General features: G+C 43.0%; 2 protein-coding genes across 5 annotated transcripts in view; one reads left to right on the top strand and one right to left on the bottom strand.

Moving 5' to 3' along the window:
• Nucleotides 1-11,233, top strand: part of Mlh3 (mutL homolog 3) — a 30,044-nt gene extending 18,811 nt beyond the window's left edge. For 2 of the 3 annotated variants that reach the window (XM_090344498.1, XM_090344497.1), the window contains 5 exons: nucleotides 494-653; nucleotides 5,817-5,840; nucleotides 5,932-6,010; nucleotides 7,668-7,819; nucleotides 9,745-11,233. In XM_090344498.1, coding sequence (XP_090200624.1) covers nucleotides 494-653; nucleotides 5,817-5,840; nucleotides 5,932-6,010; nucleotides 7,668-7,819; nucleotides 9,745-9,870 — 541 coding nt within the window. In that variant the 3' untranslated portion in view covers nucleotides 9,871-11,233. Of the gene's footprint in view, nucleotides 1-493; nucleotides 654-5,816; nucleotides 5,841-5,931; nucleotides 6,011-7,667; nucleotides 7,820-9,744 lie in introns of those variants that run through there. The other variant, XM_090344499.1, reaches the window with a different exon arrangement.
• Nucleotides 11,234-17,058: 5,825 nt separating this feature from the next.
• Nucleotides 17,059-24,538, bottom strand: Eif2b2 (eukaryotic translation initiation factor 2B subunit beta). 2 transcript variants are annotated; one of them, XM_090344495.1, is made up of 8 exons: nucleotides 24,319-24,538; nucleotides 24,090-24,210; nucleotides 23,819-23,967; nucleotides 22,646-22,809; nucleotides 21,574-21,669; nucleotides 20,536-20,673; nucleotides 19,512-19,578; nucleotides 17,059-17,584 (listed from the first exon to the last, which is right to left on the bottom strand). In XM_090344495.1, exons 1-8 carry the CDS (start codon nucleotides 24,476-24,478, stop codon nucleotides 17,427-17,429), a joined length of 1,053 nt encoding a protein of 350 aa, XP_090200621.1. In that variant the 5' UTR covers nucleotides 24,479-24,538; the 3' UTR covers nucleotides 17,059-17,426. The 2 variants fall into 2 exon arrangements, with proteins under 2 accessions (XP_090200621.1, XP_090200622.1); XM_090344496.1 differs by having other exon boundaries at nucleotides 17,059-17,581.
• Between the last annotated feature and the right edge of the window lie 439 nt (nucleotides 24,539-24,977).

Genomic DNA, 24,977 nt, shown 5'->3' with positions numbered 1-24,977 from the left:
TACTTTGGGGCCATTATTAGAGCAGTTAACTGAGAAGCAAGGTAGTATCTAAGTAATCTGAGTGATATAGACAGTGTGGATATGATGGTAAAGAATGGTTCAGTGGACAGTGGGAGATTGTATCATATTACTTATAACAGCATGCAATTTAAATTGTATGACTAAATATGTAGCTCAGTGATAAGAGTGCATGTTTAGACTACCCAAGGCCCCAGGTTCAATTCCCAGCATCAAATATATTGTTTTTGTAATTTTCCATTTAAAATTTTTGGACCACAGTCAAATTGAATAAAATCTTGGAAAGAAAAAGCCTAAATAAGGGGAAACTACTACTATTCCAGAAGGAATCTTGGTAAAAAGATCTGAAACATACACATGCAAATGAGAAAAACAATGCAATCTATAAAACTTACGGCACCTTTTAAGAAACTCTGAAACCTAGGACTGAATTTCAAGTGAAGTAATAGTTTTAAATTTGAGGCTATCTCTTTAGGTGTTACCACAAAAATCTGGAAGATTTGGGCCTTGAATTTATCTTTCCAGACACCAGTGATTCTCTGGTCCTTGTGGGAAAAGTCCCACTCTGTTTTGTAGAAAGAGAAGCCAATGAACTTCGAAGAGGGAGATCTACTGTCACCAAGAGTATTGTAGAGGTGAGTCATAGCTTCTGTTGTGGAAATTACTCAGTGACGACTGCACATTTTTAAGAGATTCTCTACATTTGTGTTTGTTCAACACATATTTATGTTACTTATCTGCAGTATGCCAGGTACTAGAAATTCAAAGATCAGTTCACCGAAGTTGAGGAGTAAGGTATTTAGATAATTACAGTCAAATTTGGCCAGAGGAGATTTATTCAGAGATATTACTATGTCCAGAGAAGAAGAGGTTTATAAAAATTTCAGTAAAAAGGCCTTTTCATTCTTTGTTTTTTGGTTTTTTTTTTTTGGGGGGGGGTGTTTGTTTGTTTGTTTTTGGTACTGGTACCAGGGCTTATTAAGTCCTCAAACATTCTGGCTCTTAATTAATTAATTAATTAATTTTGGGTGCTGGTACTTGGGGTTTGAACTCAGGGCTCTGTCTCAGTTTTGTTTTGTTTTGTTTTTTTTCTCAAGGCTAGCACTCCATTACTTGAGCCAATGCCACTTCTTGCTTTTTTGGTAGTTTATTGGAGATAAGACTCTCGTGAACTTTCCTGCTTTGTCTGGCTTTATTTTGTGTTTTTTTGTCCAGTCTTGGAGCGTGAACTCAGGGTCTAAGTACTGTCCTTTGGCTTTCTCAAGGCTAGAGCTCTACCACTTGATCCACAATACCACCTCTTGCCTTTTTCTGTATATGTGGTATTGAGGAATCGAACCCAGGGCTTTGTGCATGCAAGGCAAGTACTCTACTGCTAAGCCACACTCCTAGACCCCCTTGTCTGGCTTTGAACTGTAATATTTCATCTTAGCCTACTTAGTAGCTAAGGTTACAGGTATGAGACACAGTGCCCCGCTCTGACTAGCTTTTGCTTCTTAGTTGGAGGTAGAGCCTTGCTGACTTTTCTTCGAATGTGTGTGTATGGTTGTAGGGCTTGAACTTGGGGCCTGGGTGTTGTCCCTGGGAGCTCTTTTGCTGAAGGCTACCACTTTGAGCAGTAATACCACTTCTAGTTTTCTGGGTAATTGGCGATAATAAGACTTTCATGTCTGTATTGGCATTGAAATGTGATCCTCAGGTCTCAGCCTCCTGAGTAGCTAGGATTATAGGTGTGAGTTACCGGTACCTGAGTCTGTGTGTGTGTGTAGTCATTACCATTCAAACATTCTTTCTCCATTCTCTCTCTTGTTTCCTGAAAATCCTGTAAGATCTCATCTGGAACATTGTCTTCTCCATGTCTTTTTAAACTCTGGTATTTATCTTTTTATTAAAATTATTTTCCAGGGAACTAAAGTTCCTCTTTATCTGTTCTTTAATTATATTTTTCACTTGTGCATTGTTTTTATTTCAATATTTCACTTATTGAAATTGAAATTAATGAATTTTAGTGAATTCAATTGAATACTTGAAATTTAAATTTATCAACATAAGATTATTTCACTATTCAATAATCTTTTTAAATAAAAATTTTAATAGCTATGTCTTATTTTGTAGAGGTGATATATAGCGGGATTACAGTTACATGGCAGTAATGAGTATATTTTCAGAAGTTGTATTGGTTCTTCTTCAAATATACCTGCCATTACACTTTCTACTTCTTTCCTGCCAGCTCTCTGCAGAACATAGGCACATAGGGCTGGGAGTTTGGCCTAGTGGTTAAAGTGCTTGCCTAGCATGCATGAAGACCCGGGTTTAACTCCTCGGTACCACATACATAGAAAAAAGCCGGAAGTGGTGCTGAGGCTCAAGTGGTAGAGCTCTAGCCTTGAGAAAGTCCAAGGACAGTGCTCAGGCCCTGAGCTCAAGCCCCAGAACTGGCAAAAAAAAAAAAAAGAACATAGGCACATCAACTCAAGTCTGTCATTTTTCTAAAAATCAGAGTTACTTTAGTAACGTCTAAAATAAAACAAGATAAATTTAGTGGGTATGCCATGGGGTAGGCTAGTATGGGGAAGGCAGGCAGGGCGAGCAGTTGAAAGTCTATTGCCCTTGTTGGAATAAGAGAACATGAGTGTTACGAAGTCAGCAGTAGTGGGAAAAGAAAGGAGACACATATTGAGACCTATTTGGGGAAGTAGAATCAAGGAGACCTGATGAACAATAGAATATTCAAGGAATAAAGGAGAAAAGATATGTAACAGGGATTCTAAGGGTTCTAGCTTGATGACAGGAGAATACTGGTGCTATTGACAAAGAGGAGGAGGAGGAAGAGGCACACACTATGAGGAAAAGATTAGTATCTCAATGCAGGCACCTTGGGCCTTCAAGTATAGATATCAAGTGGGTAGGAAGATTCAGATTTTACACCAGAAAAGGAATCTGGACCATATGTTACCTATTTCAGCATTAACAGCATGTGCAGTTTGATAATATCTAAAACTAGAGAAGGCCCTGAAGGAAGTGAGGTTGTCCAGGAAGAGTATAAAAAGAAGGGAAGAGAGCAAAAGGTGAAATCTGGAACCTAGCACTGAGGTGGATACGTATTGGCAATGATCATCCAAAACCATAAGGATGATTGAGAATATCTGAAGAAAGAAGAAATCCAGGAAAAAAGTAATATTCCTTAAGAAGTAATATTCTGTAAGTTAAGGGAAGCTGTAAACAAGAAGTAGATAGCCAATGATAGCCATAAAGTAAAGCCTAGAAGTTCAGGAGTTGGGCTATTAAAGTCCTTGTCTTTATGGAATCCTTCTTTCCTTAAGGATGAAGTCTGGCAGAAGACAGAGTGCAGGGGCTGGAGAATGTGTGAAGTGGGTAGCAGGCCAAGAACTCTTTTAAGAACTGAGGCTATTGGTGGTGCTTGTCTGTTATCCCAGCACTCAAGAGGTTAAGGCAAAAGGATTACAAGTTCCAGAATAGCCTTTAGTTCATAATGAAGTAAGATCCTGTCTCAGAGAAATCAAGGGCAGAGGATATAACTCAGTATTAGAGTGCTTACCTAGCATACACAAGACTCTGGGTTCAAACCCTAGAACTGAAAAACAAAAGGACCTAGCAAAAAAGAAAAGGGTCTGACTACATGGAAGAAAAATAGGATGATAGCTGAAGATTAGACTTGTGGTAACTGTTAAGGCAGGCAGAAGGCTGAGGAAGCACTTTGATTTTAGAAGGAAGTCACTTGGGCATGTTTGCAGGCTAAGGGTAAGAAGACATTCGAAAGCAACGAGCAGTTAACAGTATAAGCATTGGGTTACCTTGATTCACCCTTTTGATCCAGTAGCCTTGGCTTTGCTTTCAGTAGAGCTTTTTTCTTCCCCACAGGGCTCAATGCTTCTTAGACTCCTGCTCCAATTCTCTTACAGCCAAAAGATAGAATCTGTTTGAGTTTTTCATTGTAAATCAATCCCTAAACTTTAACTAGAAAATTATAATGAAAACTTTTCCTGAAGTGACTTAAAAACTACTGTTAAGGAGTTTGCTTCACACTGAAACAAAGCTTATGATTTCAGAAAAATCTTGATAATATTAAGTCAGGCAGATCAAGAGAAAATGTTTTGAACTTGATTTTTTTAAGCCAGGTACCAATGGCTCATGCCTGTAATCCTAGTTACTTAAGGAGGCTGAGATCTGAGGATCACAGTTCAAAGCCAGCCTAGGCAGAAAAGTTCTGAGACTCTTATCTCTAACAAATTACTCAGAAAAGCTAGTGCTACGGCTCAAGTGGTAGAGTGCTAACCTGGGCAGTTCCTGAACCTCTTTGTGCTCAAGGCTAGCACTCTACCACTTTTATCTCCAGTTAATCACCAGGAAACCAAAGTGGGACTGTGGCTCTGGGTAAGGCGGTAGCCTTGAGCTGAAGTGCTCAGGGACAATGCCAAGGCCCAAAGTTCAAGTCCCACTGACTGCGGAAAAAAAAAAGAAAAAGAAAAAAAGAATACATAAGATCTACAGGGATATAACTGGGGAAAGCTATAGAATGAGAATTCTGTATGTAATTGACGGGAAGGCTAAGGCAGGAGGATTTTAGTTCCAAGCCAGCTGTAAATACATTGTGAGAGTGTCTTAAGAAATATTAAAAAAGAGTACTGTGAAATATATGTAATTACTTAATCTCAATAAAGAAGTCTTCAGGCAGTGGCTCACGCCTGTAATCCTAGCTAATCAGGAGGCTGAAATCTGAGGATCAAGGTTCAAAGCTAGCCTGGGCACAAAAGGAACTGAGACTCTCTTTTTTTCTCATATGTTTTTTATTGTAATTAATAGAAGGGTTACATTATATTCACCAGATAGAAGGTGCATTACTTCACCTACACTGATACCCTTTCTCATGTCTTGGTCCTCATTTCCCTCCCCCCAGGAACTGAGACTCTTATCTCCAATTAACTTCTAGAAAATGGAAAGTGGTGTTTAGCTCAAGGGTAGGGGCAGTAGCCTTGAGCTGAATAGCTCAGGGACAACGCCCAGGCCAAGTTCAAGCCCCATAACCCACAAAAAAAAAAAAAATCTTTAGAGAAAAAAATTTAAGAGACAGAAACATATGTGGAAGGAGAAACTTCTCAACCAAAGTCTTCAAAAAATAAACTTTTTGACCTGAAGGGAGTTGTCAAAAAAATATGTGGGAAGTGAAGCAACTATTTACTTAAATTTGTAATATTTGAACAAGAGACTGCGTACACAGTTGTGTTGATAATTTTTGTGTATTTATTCTTAGCTTGTGTGTAATATTACACTTGTTCTGGCCAAGATTAAAAATACAAACAGTCTTACAACAAATAAATTTGTACCTACGTGCTTGTGTTGCTGGGATTCTCTCCTTCAGGAGACATGTTTAAAAAAAGGGGGCGGGGTGGAGCCAGGCAAGGTGGCTCATGTCTGTAATCCTAGCTACTCAGGGGCTGAGATCTAAGAGGATCAAGGTTCAAAGCCAGCTGGCACAAAAGGACCTGGGACTCTTATCTCCAATAAACCTCTAGAAAAGGGATGGGGGAGTGGGGCTTGGCTCAAGGCTAAGGTGGTAGCCTTGAGCAGAAAAGCTCAGGGACAACGCCCAGGCCCAGGGGTAGGGTGGTAGCCTTGAGCTGAAGAGCCCAAAGACAATGGCCAGGCCCAGGCCAGTTCAAGTCCAAGTCCCATGACCCCACACACAAAAAAAATAAAAAGGGGGGTATTTTATAAACTGTCAAAGGGCAAGTATAACACAACTGTGGATTAATGCCCAGTTTCCTTTTGGTTTTTAGGAGTTTATTCGCGAGCAAGTAGAGGTATGCTTTTCTCTTATTTTGGATTGTTGTCCAGAGCTGCCACACAGAAAAGGCTTCATTGTCCAGTTTCCTTCTCCTGTTCATAATGCAGCTGCTCCAGACCACAGGAGGCATCCAAGGGACCCTGCCACTGACTGTCCAGAAGGTGTTGGCCTCCCAAGCCTGCCATGGTAAGAGGGGCACGGCTAGCTAATGAGTTCCTGTGTCCTAGGCCTGACGGGAGCACAGTGATTGTGAAAGAGAGAGGCATGATACCCTCACCTCTTTGTTCCCTACCGTACACCAACCCCAAACTCTCACAGCTGAGGTACCACACATTCTACACCCACTGCCCGTGGCCCAAGTCAGAGGACTTACACAGCCCCACTGATGACATCCAAGAGACTTAACAGACTCTTCTAGTCAGTCCCTCAGGCATCGCTCCACACTGAACCCAGGTATGGAACTGAAGGAGGTTCCCTAGTTCACCCCACAACTTGCCATATTTGAGTCCCTCGCACTGCCCTCACGTCTTTCTGCAGTCAGGCGGCTGGGTCCCACCGCCCCAGGATGCTTGGCCCCAAGGAGAGCCGCTTGTGCCCAAGTCTCCTTGGAATGGTCCCTTGATCTGGAAGCTGTAGACTCCAACTACACAAAGGCCATGAGCACAGTGGCTATCCATCCGCTTCACTTATCTCTTAAAAAGAGTACAATTTAAATCAAGACACTGAATATACCTAAAAAAATTACTTTTCCAAAGCAAAACACCAACCTGACTCGGGTGTAGACTTGGAAGATCAGCCCCAGGCTAGGTGAGCTGAGGGTATAGATTCATCTCAGGGAGATGAAGCAGCCTGGGCAGAGCTGCAAAAGAAAATGAATTCCTGACTAGGTGCTCATACCTTTAATCTCAGCTACTTCAGAAGCAGAGATCAGGAAGATCAAGTTAGAGGTCAAGCCTAGGCAAAAAGAACAATGGTGGGTATGATGGTTCATATCTGCCATTCCAGCTGTATGGGAAGCATAAATAGAAGACCATGACCCAGGACACTGGGAATAAATACTTTTTTTTGTGGGTCATGGGGCTTGAACTTGGCCTGGGCCCCGTCCCTGATCTCTTCAGCTCAAGGCTACCACCCTACCACTTGAGTCACAGCCCCACTTCCCATTTTTCTAGTGGTTAATTGGAGATAAGAGTCTAACATTCTTTAGTGCCCAGGCTGACTTTGAACTGCAGACCTTAGATCTCAGCCACCTAAGTAGCTATGATTATAAGCGTGAGCCACCACACCTGGCTATAAATACTTTTTTTGAAAAACAAAAATAAGAAGTTGGGCCAGGAGCATGGCTTAGTGGTAGAATGGCTGCATAGCAGACACCAGATTCTGGGTTCAATTCATTGGTATCACATACACAGAAAAAAGCCAGAAGTAGTGCTGTGGCTCAAGTGGTAGGTGCTAGCCTTGAGAAAACCTATGGACAGTGCCCAGGCCCTGAGTTCAAGCCCCAGGACTGGTGAAAAAAAAAAGTGCCAGGAGTGTGCCTCATTTCAGGTGGGTGTTACAGTAAGCTGCCTATGCAAGCACAAGGTCCTGAATTCAAACTCTAATAAAGAAAACAAAATGAAACTCCTTGCTGGAGTTGTAGCCGAGAGTACCAGGAATGTAGGTATAAGAAGAAGCTAAGAATTTCAAACTGAATGTGTAAACCTGATGTGGAGGGCACCAGAGCAATGAGAGGGCTTTGGTGTAGGGAAGGTGATGAACAGGAAATATATTATTTTCCAAACCCACGGTCAGCAATGGTTTCCCTCTGTGTACTTCACGACCTTCCGGTTTCTTCATTTAGGAGCCATTAAGTTTAACGATGCGCTGAGTCTAGAGGAGAGCTCTCGCCTTATTGAAGCTTTGTCCTCATGCCAGCTGCCATTCCAGTGTGCTCACGGGAGACCTTCCATGCTGCCACTAGCTGACCTGGACCACTTGGAACAGGAAAAACAGGTACACTAATGACTGCTGGAACAAGAGAGGCCAAGTTGGATTTCATCTTTCTTTTGTTGTCCCTGCTAATCTTTCCTAAAATGTGAACATTTTGCATGCGTTAGAAATTTCATTTAAAGCCTCACCCACCTGTTCTTTCAGCTCAAATTGAAAATAGACCTTAAACTGTCAAGATTATCCACATGGTTTTTTATTTTTCTGCCTAATATGTGTACAGACTTAACATAGCCTACATGCATGTAGTAACATAGCAAACTCACGATTTCACAGAATGTAGCCTGACTGTGCAGTTTCTTAAAAGTATGTGCTGGAGCCGGGCACCAGTGGCTCACACCTGTAACCCTAGCTACTCAGGAGGTTGAGATCTGAGGATCATGTTTCAAAGCCAGACTGGGCAGAAAAATTCATGACTGTTATCCCAATTAACCACCAGAAAACCAGAAATGGCACTGTGGCTTAAAGTGGTAGATGCTAGCCTTGAGCTGAAGAGCCCAGGGACAATGTCCAGGCCCAGAGTTTAAGCCCCATGACTGACCAAAAACAAAGTACAGCTGAAAATGATGACCTGTGATGGTGGCTGGCTAGCTCCAGGGATCTCTTTAAGAATCATCAGCAAGGGTGATGTGCACACTGCTGTAGCTTCCTCGCTCACAAACCAATGATCTGTGAGGCAGATAATGCAGTAAAGGTACTCAGTGATGTAAGGACATTTCCACCTCTTGTTACAATATTAAATGAAACAGAACATGAACCTGTAACATAATGTCCATGTTTCTGCTGCCTGCTAAAGGCAGTTTTCAGCTGCTAATGTATTCTATTTCATGCAGTTGATTATACTTATTTTAAAACTCTTTGGTAAGCCAGGTGTAGTGGTACATGCTTTTTAACCAGCACTTAGGAGGCTGAGCTAGTACTACCAGTTCCAGACTAGCCTGGAGTATATGTATAGTCAAACCCTGACTCAAAGAAGAAAAGAAAAATGTGGGCACCATTGGCTCATACTTTAATCCTAATTACTTAGGAGGCTGAGGTCTAAGGATCATGCTTCAACGCCAGCCCGGGCAGGAAAGTGTGGGACACTCTTATCTCCAGTTAACCACTAGAAAGCCAGAAGGGGCCCAAGTGGTAGAGAACTAGCTTTGACTGAAAAAGCTAAAGGACAACTTGTAGGACCTGAGATAGAGTGTAGGGAGGGGAGGGAAGAAGAAGAAAGGAAAGATCAAGGGAAGAGAAGGGGACTGAGATCCAGAGTTGGGAACCAGTAGGAGACTAAGGGTTAACAAAAAGGTCAATGGGGGTGTTTGTTTGGATTTAAAAATAGAGTTCTGAATTTGTTGACATTTTTTAGAAAGGGGAAGTGAGCTGAGGGAGAATGGCATTGAGAGTGATGTTATGGGGATGCATTATTTAATAGTGTGGAAATATCACCATGAAATTGCCTTTGAACAATTAATATACGCTAGTAAGAAAAAAGAAAAATAAGGGGAAAAAAAGTTAAAACGCATGTAAACAAGAAACCGAAATATCCTGACTCTATTGTTGAAGACGTGAGAATCTGAAGTTAGTGAGTATTCCTACTAGTCCTAAAGAACTCTATAATCTTCCTGAGCTGAAATTAGAAATCTGAGGGCCTAGGGAGTGCAGCCTAGTGGTAGAGTGCTTGCCTGCCATGCATGAAGCCCTGGTTTCAATTCCTCAGTATCACATACACAGAAAAGGCTGGAAGTGTACTGTGACTCAAGTGGCAGAGAGCTACTCTTGAGAAAGCCCAAGGACAGTGCTCAGGCTCTGAGTTCAAGCCCCAAGACTGGCAAAAAAAAAAAAAAAAATAGAAATCTAAGCCTATTTAGCAGCGCCATACCTTGGGGCACTTAGGCCACCTGGCATTTCCTAAAATGGTAGTTGAAGTTATTTTCTTCCCATAGGTTAAACCTAATCTTGCTAAACTTCGCAAACTGGCCCAGGCATGGCATCGTTTTGGGAAAGCAGAAGGCTATGATGACACAAGACAGAGCTTGCAGCAGTCTGCACCTCTTTGTGAACCACCATGAGAAGAGACTAGTGGATGTGTGAGGAGCCAGAGTAAGAGCAGCAGGCCACAGCACAGCCTTGATGGAGTCAGCCCGTGCTCCCAGCAGCCACCACCTCAGTCCTGGAGCCAGTGATCCTTCAAATGAGCAGCCAGCAGATTCCCTCATTCAACCCTTTGTACCCACAGGCACAGGATGTTGCTGAGAATACCTCCTACCTTCTGAACTTATTTAATGATAACACTTAATGATTGCTTAATAGATTGGCTTAGGTTTAAGGGGTGTGGTTTCTGTTCTTGTGGTTTTCCCAGCAGCCCTATTTGCCTTATTATAGTATGCTGATTTTACCCCAAAGGCAGTCTCTCCTTCTTGACCTCCACCTTTACCATCTGTCCTTCCTTCCCTCAGTCTTCGCTTCTCCTACCCCACCACTTCCTTACATTTTCTTTGTGGGGTTTTTTTTTGGTGGGGGAACAGTCCTGGGGCTTGAACTCAGATCCTGGGCACTGTCCCTGAACTTCTGCTCAATGCTAGCACTCTACCACTCGAGCCACAGCACCACTTCCTGCTTTGTCTATTCTTGTGGTACTGAAGAATCTGAACCAGGGCTTCATACATACTAGGCAAGCACTCCACTGCTAAGCCATATTCCCAGCCCCTTCTTTACATTTTCATTTGCAAGGCTTATAGCCTGTCTTTTCTCCTTAAAATAATACCCCTTGAAATTTTTTAGCAGAACTTTAAAATTTGAAATTATTTTAGGGATTAAAAACTATTGATAGCCAGGTGTGGTGAGGAAAAATAAACTTTTGATAAAGAGAAACTTGAACAAAGATAGAACACAAAATTTGAAGCCAGGCGCGGTGGTTCACCCTGTAATCCTAGCTACTCAGGAGGTTGAGATCTGAGGATCAAGGTTCAAAACCAGCCCAGGCACAAAAGGACCTGAGACTCTTATCTCCAATTAACCTCTAGAAAATGGGGAATAGGGCTTGGCTCAAGGGTAGGGCAGTAGCCTTGAGCTGAAGAGCTCAGGGACAGTGTCCAGGTCAAGTGCAAGCCTCATGACCCCCCGAAAAAAAAGGAACAGAGAAATTTGAAGTTCTATTCTTTTTGTTATTGCTAGTTTTAGATCTTTATAAATACAGATTAATGTTCATATTTTCAACCAGTAAAATGATGAAAAATACTATGAGCTTTTTTGTTAAAAAAATGTCTTTGTATTTTATAAAGTACTTCTTTATGTAAAAACAGTTGTCTTATAAAATTCAGCGTTCATCCTTTCAGCCTGACCAGATCTGTTCCATACTATTCTCCTTCCTCCCCCACGAGACAAAGGCTCTTTTGGTGACTTTCCAATTGTATCTTGGTTTTATTATGCTATGCTTCTGTAGTAAGAGCCTTATAATTTTACTTGGGATCAAGACTGATCTTTCTGCAAGTGCTTGTTTTGCCGCTTTTCAGTCTGTATTTCCCCAACGTGTGTTTTGTTTTGTTTTGTTCGTTTGTTTTTTTGCCAGTCCTGGGCTTGAGCTCAGGGCCTGAGCACTGTCCTGGGATTTTTCTCAAGGCTAGAGCTCTACCACTTGAGCCTCAGCACCACTTCCGGCTTTTTCTAAGTATGTGGTACCAAGGAATCAAACCCAGGTCTTTGTACATGCTAGGCAAACACTTTACCACTAGGCCAAACTCCTGGCCCCCTCAATGTGTTTTCAGATGATTTGGGGTTCAGACTCAGTTATCAAAGGGATGAGGACACTCGTGGATCACATCTGTAATCGTAGCTGTGCAGCAGGCTGATATCTGGAGGATCTTTGTTCAGAGCCATCTGGGGAGAAAGGTCTGTGAGACTACAGACTAGAGGCAAGGCTCAAGAGATACAGTGCCAGTGAGTCAGAGAAGCTCAGGGCCCCTGCAGTTCAAACTCTGGTACTGGAGGAGGAGGAGGAGAAAAGATGAAAAAAAAGGAGAAGGAGGAGAGGGAGAGGGAGAAGAGGAGGAGAAGGAGAAGGAAGAGGAGGAAGAAGCAGAAGGGGAAGGGGAATCTATAGAAGATGAAAAAAATCCAATCGGAAGTAATTTACTGCAACTGCAACTGATCCCATTGATGCCACACAGTAAGAAGTTGCATCATTTCCTGACCAGACTTCTCAAATTAGCCATTTGCTATCAGTGAAACAGTTTTCTTCACTTTTAAATACCAGAAACAAACACATGGTCATGGGATAAAGTGCTTGCCAGCTGCCCTTGAGTGAATCTTCGCAATGAAAGTACTGCCTTCATGAGCACGGGCCTCGGGGCAGGTTGTGGGTGGGGAGAAGAGGGGGCATGGGTGAACTCACGTTCCAGGGGAACCTTGTAGTTTACACAATCAGAACCCTGAAGAATAGGCACTACTGTCTAAACCCTGCCTTCCTCCTACCAAATCCAGAGGTTCCAAAGCATGGAGCTGTGACCTTCCAAGGCCCTCCAGCCCCAAGCCTCCAAACACTGCACTCCCTTGGGGCTGCGGAAAGCCAGCCTTCTGGAGAATTTAAAAAATCCTTTTAGGTTAGACCAATTTATGGAGTTATTACAATACCTCTTCTTTGGATAATCTGGTAAGATTTCAGAAGTAGTCCTCTTTTATTACCTGCTGTTTTACTGAAAGGAGCAGAGAATTAGAAACAATTCTCTGAGTTATGTCTTCCTGCCCAGCCTAACTAGCAACATAAGAGATAATTATCTTATTTTAATAATTTATAAACTCAGTAGCATGCATCAGCATCAAAACAACCCATTAGCCAAAAATATCCAATAGATTTATTGCCTACTAGAGTTTTATTTTGTTCTAGTGCTAACACCACAAGGACAAAGATATGTTTATTTTTCCTACTATGTAAAATATAAGGTGCATATGAGTGGAGAAAGTGTAGTTTCTGACACAAAACCAGACTTCTAGTTGGGTATGGTGTTGCAAGTGTGTAAACCTCACATTCAGGTGGCTGAGGTAGAAACATTTTTTTACTTGTCAGGGTAACATAGAGGGATTACAGTTACATTTGTCAGGTAGTGGGTATATCTTGAACATTGATCTCATGTTTTTGCCCCCTTTTCCCTTCCCCCACCCTTTCCCAATCATCCTGTTTTTCCCTTTCCTATTTCAAATAAACATATATATAGTATACCAGGTAACAAAATCAGATACAGTAACAATATAAGATAAACAATAAGGGGGAAAAAAGACAAAAGAAATAACTTCATATAGTACATAAGCACAATCACAAAGATAAACCTCTTGTTTCTATATTCTAGAGTTCATTTTATTTGGTCTCATTCTATATGACCTTATGTACATAGCTTTTGAGCTACTGCTAGGAGAATCTTAGATGAGTACTAATTATTACAAATGAAGGAAACCATGGAGCCTATGTTCCTTTGGGTCTGGCTTACTTCAAGGTAGAAACATATTGCTTCAGGCCTAGAATACTCAGAAGGAAAAACAGAAAGCAATCAAAGACTTTAACAGAAGCAGGCTCATAGAGAAGATTTTGCCACTGTAATTCCTATTTTTCACCCTTTCTCAGCCAACATTCTTCATTAACAGTAAAAGTTGAGGCCAAAGAAGGAAGTCTGAGAAAGTAAAGAATCTACAGCTTTTTCCTTTCTACACCTCTGATGCTTCATTGATTCAATAAATAGGAAGTGAGTGGGTCCTTTCTAAATGTGCTCGGCAAAATAATATGTGTGACAGAAAAGGATTAGTACTGGAAAAAAATTGGGGGGTGGGGGCTAAAAAAAGAGATTATCATATGACGGGTTGCTTTTCAAACCTGTTCACCCCACAGCCATTTGATAGTGGTCTCCATTTCATGCAAACATTCTCCATCTTTGCTGACATTCAGGCAGCTTGATCAAAGCTGTGGGATCTCAAACACTGCTGAAACCCACTGAACCCGTGAGCTGGCATGACACAACCAGCAGTCTGACAAAGGGAGGCTTAGCAGCCTGCCTTGACTCTAGCCTTAGAACTTGCTGTTGTTTACTTCAAAAGCAAGAGATAGCTTACAAAAAACCCCACCACAACAAAGGCAGTCAGGAGTTACCTACTGCCATTAGTCATTCATTCAACATTGCATGACCTCTTTTAACTGCAGAATTTTGTATAAAAATCAGGAACTTTTAACCATCTTGTTTTTGTTTGTCCACTACTAGGTAGTATTCTGGTAAGCCTTAATTCTAAATATAGCATTCCTTTAAAAATACTGAGCTAGAAACATGGCTCAGCAGTAGAGCACTGGCCCAGGAAGCTCAAATCCCCGAGTTCAAACTTTAGAACTACAGTAAAACAGAAAGAATCCTCAGCATAGCATTTACTAGAAACACCCAACAATGAACTGTTTCATTGTGTGAGGGAGGCAGAGCCTGAAAACTCAGTGTGTAGCTCTTACTAAATGATTGCTTAGCCATTGCACAATATCCTGTTTGGTGAATAAAAGAATGATTTAATACCTAGGACTACAATTCAGTGGCAGAGAGCTTGTCTATCATGCACAAGCCCTGAGTTCCAACTCCAGCACACCACTACTACTACTAATAGTACTATTAATAATATTGATATTATTAAAGGACTAATTATTAATATTAATTACCATTACTAAAGGAAAGTAGGTCAAATCCCATTTCGAACTAGCTTGGGGCAACAAGGGATATGTCTACAAAGGGATTTTTTCCCAAGGACAGATAGGAGAGCATAGGTGCTTCATGATAATTACATCTCGCTACCTAGTACCTTTCGTGAGGAGGCAGCTCAGATATACATAGTTCTAAATACATAGTTTTAATACAGCCACATAGTTCAGTGACAGGGCATCCTTCATTAATCCAAAGATTGTTCTGAAAAATGGTTTTGAAGTCCGTCTATAAAACTTAGGCTGTAATGGCTAACTAGCATTTATTTCTTTAAGGTATCACTTTACACTTAAGTTTTTCTTGGTGGAGTATTTTTCAAAGGCTAAATTAAGAATTTCTGTTCCTTATTCCAGTTCCAAGTACTGTGCCTTTCCTGCTCTCCACCCAGCTTGGAAGATAGAAACCGTGGGAAAAAGTGCATTGTTATCTAAGTTGGCTTATTTGGCACACACAGAGTTTCACATTCATGAAATCCTATTTCTGCTCAATCTCTTCAAGATGCAAGTTTTGTTTTTTGAGTCTCTAAGGCAGAATGGGAGGTGCACACAGAAAGGTGGACAGTGAATCCAGGAACTCCTTTCATATAAGGTCAGGTGAGCTTCTCTCCAGCATTTGCCCCTCAGACAGGAAAGGGAAAGGAGGCTTAATGAGTTTACTTGAGGTCATAAAGTGTCTAAAGAAAGTGCATTCCTGCAATTCTGTCCTAGGCACTGGAAGAGTTGGCCCAAGGAGACAGCTTCTACCCTCTGTCCTCATCCATCTCTGTCTGGGAAGGATGCTGATTCTAATTTTAGACACCAAGATGCACAAAGGACAAGTATCATGAAACATTTTTGGAGCCAGAAACAGATTGAAAGTCCTTGATTTGCTGCTGTTCTTTCTCCAAACCACACGATTGTACCCAAGTGAATTGCTGTTGGAATTGGTGCCTTCAGAGGAGACAATGGCTTGTAATTGCCAGCCATAAGCCACTTCACTGAGAAAGCCTGGGGCCTTGGATGCTTTAAGAAATAGTTGACAGACTGAAGCCTGAGTGAGTCAGACTCTTCTGGGTCACACAGCCTTTGGATCAGGACGGTGATTCTCTTTGGTCTTCCACCCCCCGCTAGAAAGGCAAGCTTAAGGCAGACCTCGCAAGTAGCTGTCAGAGGCCTTTGCTTCATAACCTATTCCCAATCGTATCTACCCCTGTGTGATGACCAAATCCTCTAGGATGAGTCCATGCGACGAACATATAGATGCCTGGGCTCCCTTTACTCAAGATACTGCTGGAAAGAGCAGGGCAGGGTGGGGAGGCAGCTTTTGTAATAATCATCGGGGTGGGGGAATTCTCCTGCTTCCCTTGGACTAGATCCTTAAATGGAAGATCACTCACATCACCTAGGTCAAAAAATACAATGAAGTGGTGCATGCTTGTTATCCTAGCTACTCAGATCCTGTTTGAGCTAGCCAGGGCAGGAAAGTCTATGAGACTCTAAAATTCACCACCAAAACCCAGAAGTGGAGCTGCGGCTCAAGTGGTAGAGAACTAGCTTTGACCAAAACAAGCTTAGGGACGGAGACAGGCCCTGAGTTCAGGATTGGCACACACACACAAAAAAGCAATCTGTAATTCTTAGTACATTTAAGAACAAAACAATAGACAAATAAAATGAGATGTCCCCTGGTTTGTTGGTGGTTTTCCTCCATTTTATAGGTATCATTCTGTTCTCACAAATAAGGGTCATATTGCTTGTATATTGCTTTGTATCTGGTGCTTGCTTTTCCTCCTCAGCTTGCTTTTAACATAATATAGACTTCTTTACAAATCCTTGAAATGTGGATGATGACATATAAGAGTTAAAGATTTCTTCAGGATTTGCATCTCATGGGATCTGACGTTAACCAACAGTAGCCAACTACTGTTATTTGGGAATGCCATCTGAATTTAATGTGCCATCTCCAGGTTTTTAAAAAAGTAACTAATTCAAATTAAATTCTGGGTAAGCCCAACAAAATGTTTCCAATCTAGATACTGTCCTATCTGAAACCTCAAATACTGTATATATATTTTAGTATTTACATAAAACATTCCACAATGGAAACTTCATACTTAACCTTTCTATTGCTGAACACTGAAGCCATACCATAATTGCTGCAATGAATAGTCTAGTATATACAACTAATCCCAGAAGTGTAGGTTTCAAATCACCTTTCAAACACAAACAATTTACATAAATCCTATTAGTAGGACATAAGAGGGAAGCTTTAAATCGATTCCTGCTATCACCCCTGAAAACTGTCATTCCAATCAGATGCAATTGGCCAGAGATGAACCTGAGGTGGTTCTACTTTTTTAAGTTTCCAGGCAATTTGGATCAGAGGCCTTGAAACCATGCTCCAGATTACTAACAAGCTATTTGGAGCTATTTCCAGTATGTCGTAAAAGGAAACGGAATGTTTTCACCTGTATTTCACTCTTGCCTTTTCTCTCTTAATTACAGCCCCACTACTGCTGTTTCTGGTCAGTCAATGCTCTGTATAATAAACAAACATGGGAACTTTTAGAAGTTTTTATTGGCACAGCCCAGGAAAAGGTGCAGGAGCCATTTCCCAGCAAAAATCTGTATCCCAACAAGGTAGTCAGTGTTATGTTTAACACACCATTGAACCAGAAAGCTGAAGTTCCTGAAGCAGATGCAGCCAGGTCCCAAAATCAGCAAGTTAAGCTCTGCTGCTCTGTTATGACCTGACAGGCAAGAAAATGTCCCAGATGTGTGCCTGGTCAGTGGTGACTAAGAAGCAGGAAACTGTGGAGGTTTATAGGTTGAGTGTTTTATCCCACATTGCTGCAGCAGCAGCAGCAGCAGCACTGAGTCTCCAGGTCTTTCTGAGCTGGCTCACGGGGCATGTGTGGCAGCTTGCGGTCAGAGGGCGTGGTCATCGGGATGGTAGAGCTCGCTCATCAGGCGGTAGATGTACGAAGGTGCATTCCCCCCAATGTTGGAGATGAAGAGGGTAATGAGCTCAGGGGGCACGTAGTCAAACACAGGGCAGTGAACACTGACCTTCTCCAGAATGTCTCCTGCAAGGAAACCACACGCACTAAGGACAAAGCTGAGGATCCTACTTTAAAAATCAAGTAGCGGGGCCGGGAGTTTGGCCTAGTGGTAGAGTGCTTGCCTAGCATGCATGAAGACCCAGGTTCGATTCCTCGGTACCACATACATCGAAAAAAGCTGGGAGTGATGCTGAGGCTCAAGTGGTAGAGCTCTAGCCTTGAGAAAGTCCAAGGACAGTGCTCAGGCCCTGAGCCCAAGCCCAAGACTGGCAAAAAAAAAAAAAAAAAAAAGTCAAGTAGCATGTAGTCTAGGCTCAGAAACGCAGCCATGATTATTTCCCTCAAGGGAAACTGGGGCAAAGCACAAACTAAAAGAGATGACTCCAAACCTTGTTTCCACCTACTAATTTTCCAGTGGCTGAGGCAGAAGGACTGCAAGTGTGAGGCCAATCTAGACTGCACAGAGCAAGGCTTGGTCTCAAAAGCAAATGAACTCCCTGCTCCTGCCTCCTGGGTACATGGCAGGATTAGGGATGGGTGTGGGCAGGAGGTGGGGGTGTAATCCCTCTTCCTTCTCTATTTCTCCCTTCTTTCCCTGTTTTGCTAAAAATATTTCCTGACCATATAAAACAAAATAACGAAGCAAAACAAAAACCTCCGCTGATGGGGGTGGTTCATGCGTATAACCCTAGCTACTCAGGAGGCGGAGATCTGAGGACAGAGATTCAAAGCCAACCGGGGCAGCAAAGTCCATGAGATTTTTATCTCCAATTAACCACCACAAAGCCAGAAGTAGAGTTGTGACTCAAGTGTAGAGTGCTAGCCTTGAGCACAAAAGCCCAGAAACAATACCCAAGCCCTGAGTTCAAGCCCCAGGACTGGCATGAAAAATCATCATCATCATCTCCAATGTTCTTATACAGCCCTAAGATAAAAGGTAGATAAAATGCAAATTCAGATGGCAAATTTAAAAAACCTAGCCCCTCTCCAGAACATCAATTTTCACACTTGTGTATGTTACTACTCTCTATCCACATGGCCGCCATTTTCCAACTGACTAAGCATATCTCCATGTCAGGACCGTGTACCAATGCCCAGAGGACTCCTCCATCCTTCACATGTCCAGTTCTATTCATTTACAACTAAGGAACAATCAGAACTGTTCTCCAAACCGAAAGTCTCTTAGCCACTTTCACAGCACCCACCATTCCTTGTTTTTTCCCTAAGACATCCTAGGACCTGACATTTTCTTGCCTGTCAACTACAGTAGAATGTGGGCTCTGGGGGGAGGGCTTTGCTCACTGCTATGTCCCCTATGACTACATACAGGGTGCTTAACAAATACTTTGCATGGGCGCGTGCGTGCGGTGTGCCAGTCCTGGAGCTTGAACTCAGGGTGTGTGTGCGCGTGTGGTGTGCTGGTCCTGAGGCTTGAACTCAGGACCTGGGTGCTATCCCTAGCCTTCCTTTTGCTCAAGGCTAGAGTCTAGCTCTACTTCAGCTTTCTTGAGGCTTCACTGGAGATGAGTCTCACAGATGCTCCTCATATCTCAGTCTCCTGAAAAGAGGCTTATAGGGGTGAGCCACCAGTGCCTCAAATATATGTTTATATTCTATTTTGTGAGCACCAACATTTTAGCTCCTGCTTCCTGTGGCAGCCAATACATCAAAATGACTCCCCACAGCAACTGAAAGCAAGGCCATTTCCCACTAAGTACTTGGACTAATCCAGTGAATTCTGAGGGATCAAATACACTATGGCCTCAACAACTTATGTAGCACACATTTACTGTAGAACAAATTAACATGGACTTCAGGTTCTCAAACACTCGAAGTGCTAGAGAAAACAGTTCTCTATAAATATGATGAATAAATAAAACTTGGCAACAATCAATCCTACTGACCATGTAAAGGCCAAAAGACAAGCACCCCTCCCCCCACACTTCTGTACCTTCTGTGAAAGGCAGGACTTCTTCAGGGGTCACAAACTTGTGAAATGAATCTTCTTCATTGGGGAACTAATAAAGAGAATTATTATTTTTTTTAAAGGAGATCTAGAAATTCTACTTCTAGGTAAGTACCCAAGAGAAGTGAAAATGCATGTCCTAACAGAAAACTTACATACAAATGCTTAAAGCAGCACTATTCACAAAAGCCAAAGGGTGTAACCAACCCAAATGCACATCCTTAAACAAATGAAAAAACTATACCATGGAGGATGATTCAGACTTAAAAAGTGTGATACACAGTAAATCATAAACAAAACCCTGAAAGTATCCTAAGTGAAAAAGTCAGACGTAAAGGGTTATGTATATTCCTTTTATATAAAAATAACCCAAATTGGCAAATACAAAGAGAAAGCAGATCACAGTTACTAAGAGATTCAGAGAAGAGGGAATCCGGAATGATTGTGATTATTTAATGAGTACACAGTGTTTTTTCTGGGAATGATAAAGTGTTCCGGAGCTAGAGGGATCTGACCAGTACTATGTAAATGTACTAAATACCACTCACTTGTACATTTCCAAATGATTAATTGTATGTCATGAGAATTTCATTTTAACTAAAAAAGAGACCTATAAATAGGTTGTTTTCAAATGCAAATAGTTTCTATCAATGACAAAATGATTCTTCCCTTAGCAACCACTGGTACTGAGGCCAGGGAACAGGCCTGCAACAGTGGCAAAACCAATGCTAGTTTCATCCTGCTTGGCATTTTTAGAAATGATTGGGGTGACAGGGAGCAGTGGCAACTTTATACAAAGGGCCACATTGGCTTTTCTAAAGCAGAAGGGCTCTAATTATCATTGGCTCAAGATTTCTGTGGCTCTTTCTAAATTCTGCTGTATCTAACCCATTCACTGAAAGTACACAAAATGAATCCCCAGCGTAGGTTTAAAGCCAAGTGTTCAAACTTATACGTGGGTTTCTTTCTCTCTGTTGGCTGCCAGCCAGAGACAGACACACAGACATACCTGTGGCGAAAGCTTAAACATGGGTGCACACACAATGAGAGGGGTGGAATGATGCTTTGCTGCCAGTGCCAAAGTGTGTGTTCCGGTCACAGCTCTCAGGGCACCATTGGCCAGGATAGTCTTTGTGCCAATGATCACCTTCAAGGCAGGAAGAAAACTGTGAGCCATTGGGGAGTAGAGCTTTAAGAGGAGCATTCACCGGCCTCAAAGGCTGAATGTTCAGTAGGCCATCTTGGCATCTTGAGGATGCCAAGCAGAGGAACGGGGATCATAGGCTCAGTGCCACAAAAGCGTAGCATTGCCAAATGAATGAATCTAGCCTGGCAAAGGAAGCTGAACTAGTGACTGCTCTTCCCTATCTTTCCTGGAAATCTATCTCCTGAGAAGCCAGGGGCCTTCATTTATCACTCATCCTTCCCCATTCTCTCTAAGGATAAAGTAGGAATCCTATAGCTAGTTCCTAAAAGCTAGCACTCTAGTTTGGTTCTTAGTCTTTCTTTTTAATGCCTTAACCAAAGGTTTAGAGGTTACTAGGAACAGTGATATAGATAAATGGAAAAGAAGTTTTATTTGTTTTTTTTTTTGTCAGTAGTGGGACTTGAACTCTGGGCCTGGACACTGTCCCTGAGCTCTTCAGCTCAAGGCTACCGCCATAGTCCTGGAGCCACAGTGCCACTTCTAGTTTCTGGTGATTAACTGGAGATAAGAGTCTCACAGACTTTAGTGCCCAAGCTGCCTTTGAACCTCAAGCCTCAGATCTCAGCCCCTAAGTAGCTAGAATTACAGGTATGAACCACTATACCCAGCTGGAAAAGAATTCTGTTAACATATTTTAAAAGTCTCAGTGTGTCCTTTCAAAGAGTGCTAAAAACTTTCTTCCCTTAATATGGACTTTAGAAAAGAAAAAGAAATGTGTGTGCATGTATGTGATACTAAGGTTTGAGTTCAGGGTCTTGTATGCTCTAACCTTGAGATGCCTCTAGTCTAAGATATCAATATTTTCTAAGTATAGCTCTCATGAATTTAGTAGGCACCCACCTTGTTGACTCTTGACATAACAGCAAAAATGGCAGCATCAGTCATGACAGTTGTCTCGATACCTGCTTTAGACAAATTGACGGCCATTTCATGACCCTGCAATAGGAGGGAAAGGCTGATGCTGGGAAAGAGTGAGACACGGTGAAAAGAGCTCTCCAATGAAACTGGACTTGGGTGATTCTGTGATCTAGACACACCTAGCATACCATTTCTAACCCGTAACTCACTTTTCTGCCTGTGCTGGCTATACTTTGGTGAGCTGCAAGGATGCTAGTAAATACATAATATATATTGCTACAGAGCAGCCACAAAACTGGAAATACAACTTATGTAATAAAGCATGGCCGACAAGATACTTCTAGTTCATCGTTTTACAACTTCCTGCATCCTTACATATTTCTTTTTTGAGATCTATTATTTACTTAAGGACTGAGTGAGATCAGATCAAGTACCAATTATTCCCCAGGTAATTAACCCCCCTTTTAGGTTCCTAAAAGAACAATATTTCTCTCTCCTTGCTTTTTAAAATTAAACCCATGCTTAAAAAATATTCATAGGGGGGCCGGGAGTTTGGCCTAGTAGTTAAAGTGCTTGCCTAGCATGCACGAAGGCCCAGGTTCGATTCCTTGGTACCACATACATAGAAAAAAGCCAGAAGTGGTGCTGAGACTCAAGTGGTAGAGCTCTAACCTTGAGAAAGTCCAAGGACAGTGCTCAAGCCCTGAGCTCAAGCCCAGGACTGGCAAAAAAACAAAAATAAAAAATACCAAGACGGGTGGAGGGTGTGTGGGGGAGGGTAATGGGTACCAAGACATGTGAAAGGGTATCAATGTATGTGAATTAATGCACCTTCTATCTGGCAAATATCATGTAACCCTTTTACTAATTACAATAAAAAATAAATTAAAAAAAATAAAAAAAAATAGGATAAACTGCCGGAAATTCCCTTCATTTTCTATTTCGTTTCCAATGTCTCACTGACTTATCACTTCAGAGTTGCCGTGGACACCACCCCTAACCCACCCTTTTTCCCTTCTCCATCTGTCTTAGAAACTCCAGTAGTTTCACTTACCTGGCAGAAAGGAGCACACTCTGCTACAATGACATGGAACTTCCTTTTCCGGGCAGCCTCTTTGAGGAAAGCCTCGACTGTTCTGGAGAAGCCAATGGTCATGATCACCTCATTGGAGTGGATGTGTTCCAGGGCCTGGGCTGCAATATTCTCTGTTGTGCCTTCTGCAAGGATGGTTTTAGAAGAAAATATAAACTGCTACATCAGATAGTTACAATACTTTGAAGAGGGATGTCTGCTCTTTCCATTCACTATCCAACTGGCAGACTCATGGTATCACAAGATGAAATAAAGCAATTTTTTTTTTGCCAGTCCTGGGCTTGAGCTCAGGGCCTGAGCACTGTCCTTGGACTTTCTCAAGGCTAGAGCTCTACCACTTGAGCCTCAGCACCACTTCCGGCTTTTTTCTATGTATGTGGTACCGAGGAATCGAACCCGGGTCTTCATGCATGCTAGGCAAGCACTTTAACCACTAGGCCAAACTCCCGCCCCGAAATAACTCAATTTTAAACAACCACTCCCCTGGGACCCTCTACTTCCAAGTTCTCAGTCTGTTCTCTTTCTCAAGAGTATTCCTGCTTATCAGCTACCTCTCCTGCCACCAAACCAGTGCTTTATAGTTGCTTCAGAAGAAAAGTTCATGAAAGAAAAGAACTCTGGTAAATCCTAAAAGCCTGATTGATGGGGTAAACAGATCTTCCCTCCAAAGAACTCTTTCTCCACACGGTGGCCACAATACCTCCATCAGAGCAGGGAGAAAGAGATGAAAATTGAGGAAGGAAATTGAAAACAGGTTAAGGCAGATAATACCTGGCTTCTTCATGCTCTGAAAAATTTTAATTATAAGGGAAGTCTGTAGGTCTCTTGGGTCACAAAGACAAGGAAGGTGAAGATGATATGTATGTGTGTGTATAAAAATTCTTCAGGAAGCTTGGTGGGGAGGGTCTGGCAGGTATGGTTTTCAGGAATTCATTTTCTTTAAAGCAAAAACTAAGCTCTGCCCTAAGAGTTTCTGTCATAATGGACATGCAGTTGTGAAGGGGGATTCTGGAAGGGAACATCATGAGCGTTACTTCAGTCCTGTGGTTCCTCCTAATCAGGGTGGAGTCAAAACCCTGGGTACCAAGCCGGATGACAGATAATCTCACCCATCACCGCCTTGAGATCTCTTACCCAGCTCCACGAGCAGCTCATTGATCGCCTCAATGATATTGGACTGAAGCTGGGCATAATGGAAACTGAAGTCCTCGCTCAGGCCTCCGGATGTCAAGAGTTTGTGCAGAGACTCCTGCTGATCGCTCTCATCACTGCGCCCGTGCAGTCTAGGGAAGGAATAAGATCCACGCGGGGAAGTGGGAAGCAGGCATTAGGGCTACGAGCACGGAGAAGACGCAGGCGAGAGGGAGGGGGAGCGCGCGAGCGCCTGGAGAGCGGGAGGGCTGACCTGCCGTACTCCTCCCGGATGATCTTCAGCACTCTCCGCACCATGTTGCCCACGGTGGTCTCCGAGGGCTGTGCGGCCGTCATCCTCCTGCCCTCTCTGCGGATCAGCGCCATCAGCTCCCCTGCGCCCCCAGAGACCGAGAGTGAGAGTCAGACGGACGGACGGACGGACGGACGGAGGGAGGGAGGGCGGGGGCCGCGCCGCTCGGCCTGAGCTCGGGCGTCCTCACCCGCGTTGCTCCAGCGGTGGTCCGTGATGATCCGGCGCAGCAACCCCAGCGTCTCCCGGGCCATGTCCTCGCTGCGCTGCCCACCGCCCCGCTTCAAGGTTTCTACAAAACCCTCGATCCTTTCGGACAACTCCGAGTCCTTCGCTGAAGCTCCCGGCATCTCCAAAACAGCCGCGGGAACGCAGGATCCACACCTGGAGCAAGAGCTCAGAGTTTCACTTCCGGGGCGGGAGAGGTCAACTTCCTCCCCGCAAGGAAAACCCCCCCCCCGCTTCTGAGGCGGTAGGCCCGCCTCCTTCCGTCTGGGCCAATCAGAGGCGCCTACTTGCCTTCGACACTTGAAATCGGAAGTGGCCTTTCCGGTTTCTCGTGAAGCTGAGCGAGGCCGGTCTGGCCGGCCTGGAGGCAGCGCTGGAGTCCCGTTGCTATGGGAACTGCAAGTTTCCAGGTCCCCTTCACCACAACAAGAGGCTACACTGGAAAAATTGTGACTTTTCCTCCTAACACAACTCAGCCACCATCTGGTCTCCTGATGGACGCTCTGAATGAAATTCACAGTGGGGTCTAATACAGCAGAGGCCGTCCTCCCCCCTGGACGGTCGGGAGTAAGTACAACTGTGGCTCAAGTGATAGAGCACTAGCCTTAGCAAAAAAAAAAA

The sequence above is a fragment of the Megascapheus bottae genome, chromosome 14 (genome assembly GCF_031878675.1).
Source record: "Megascapheus bottae isolate mThoBot1 chromosome 14, mThoBot2.hap1, whole genome shotgun sequence".
Classification (NCBI taxonomy): domain Eukaryota; kingdom Metazoa; phylum Chordata; class Mammalia; order Rodentia; family Geomyidae; genus Megascapheus; species Megascapheus bottae.
Note: the sequence above shows the minus strand (reverse complement) of the source record. Positions and strands in the feature narration are given on the sequence as shown.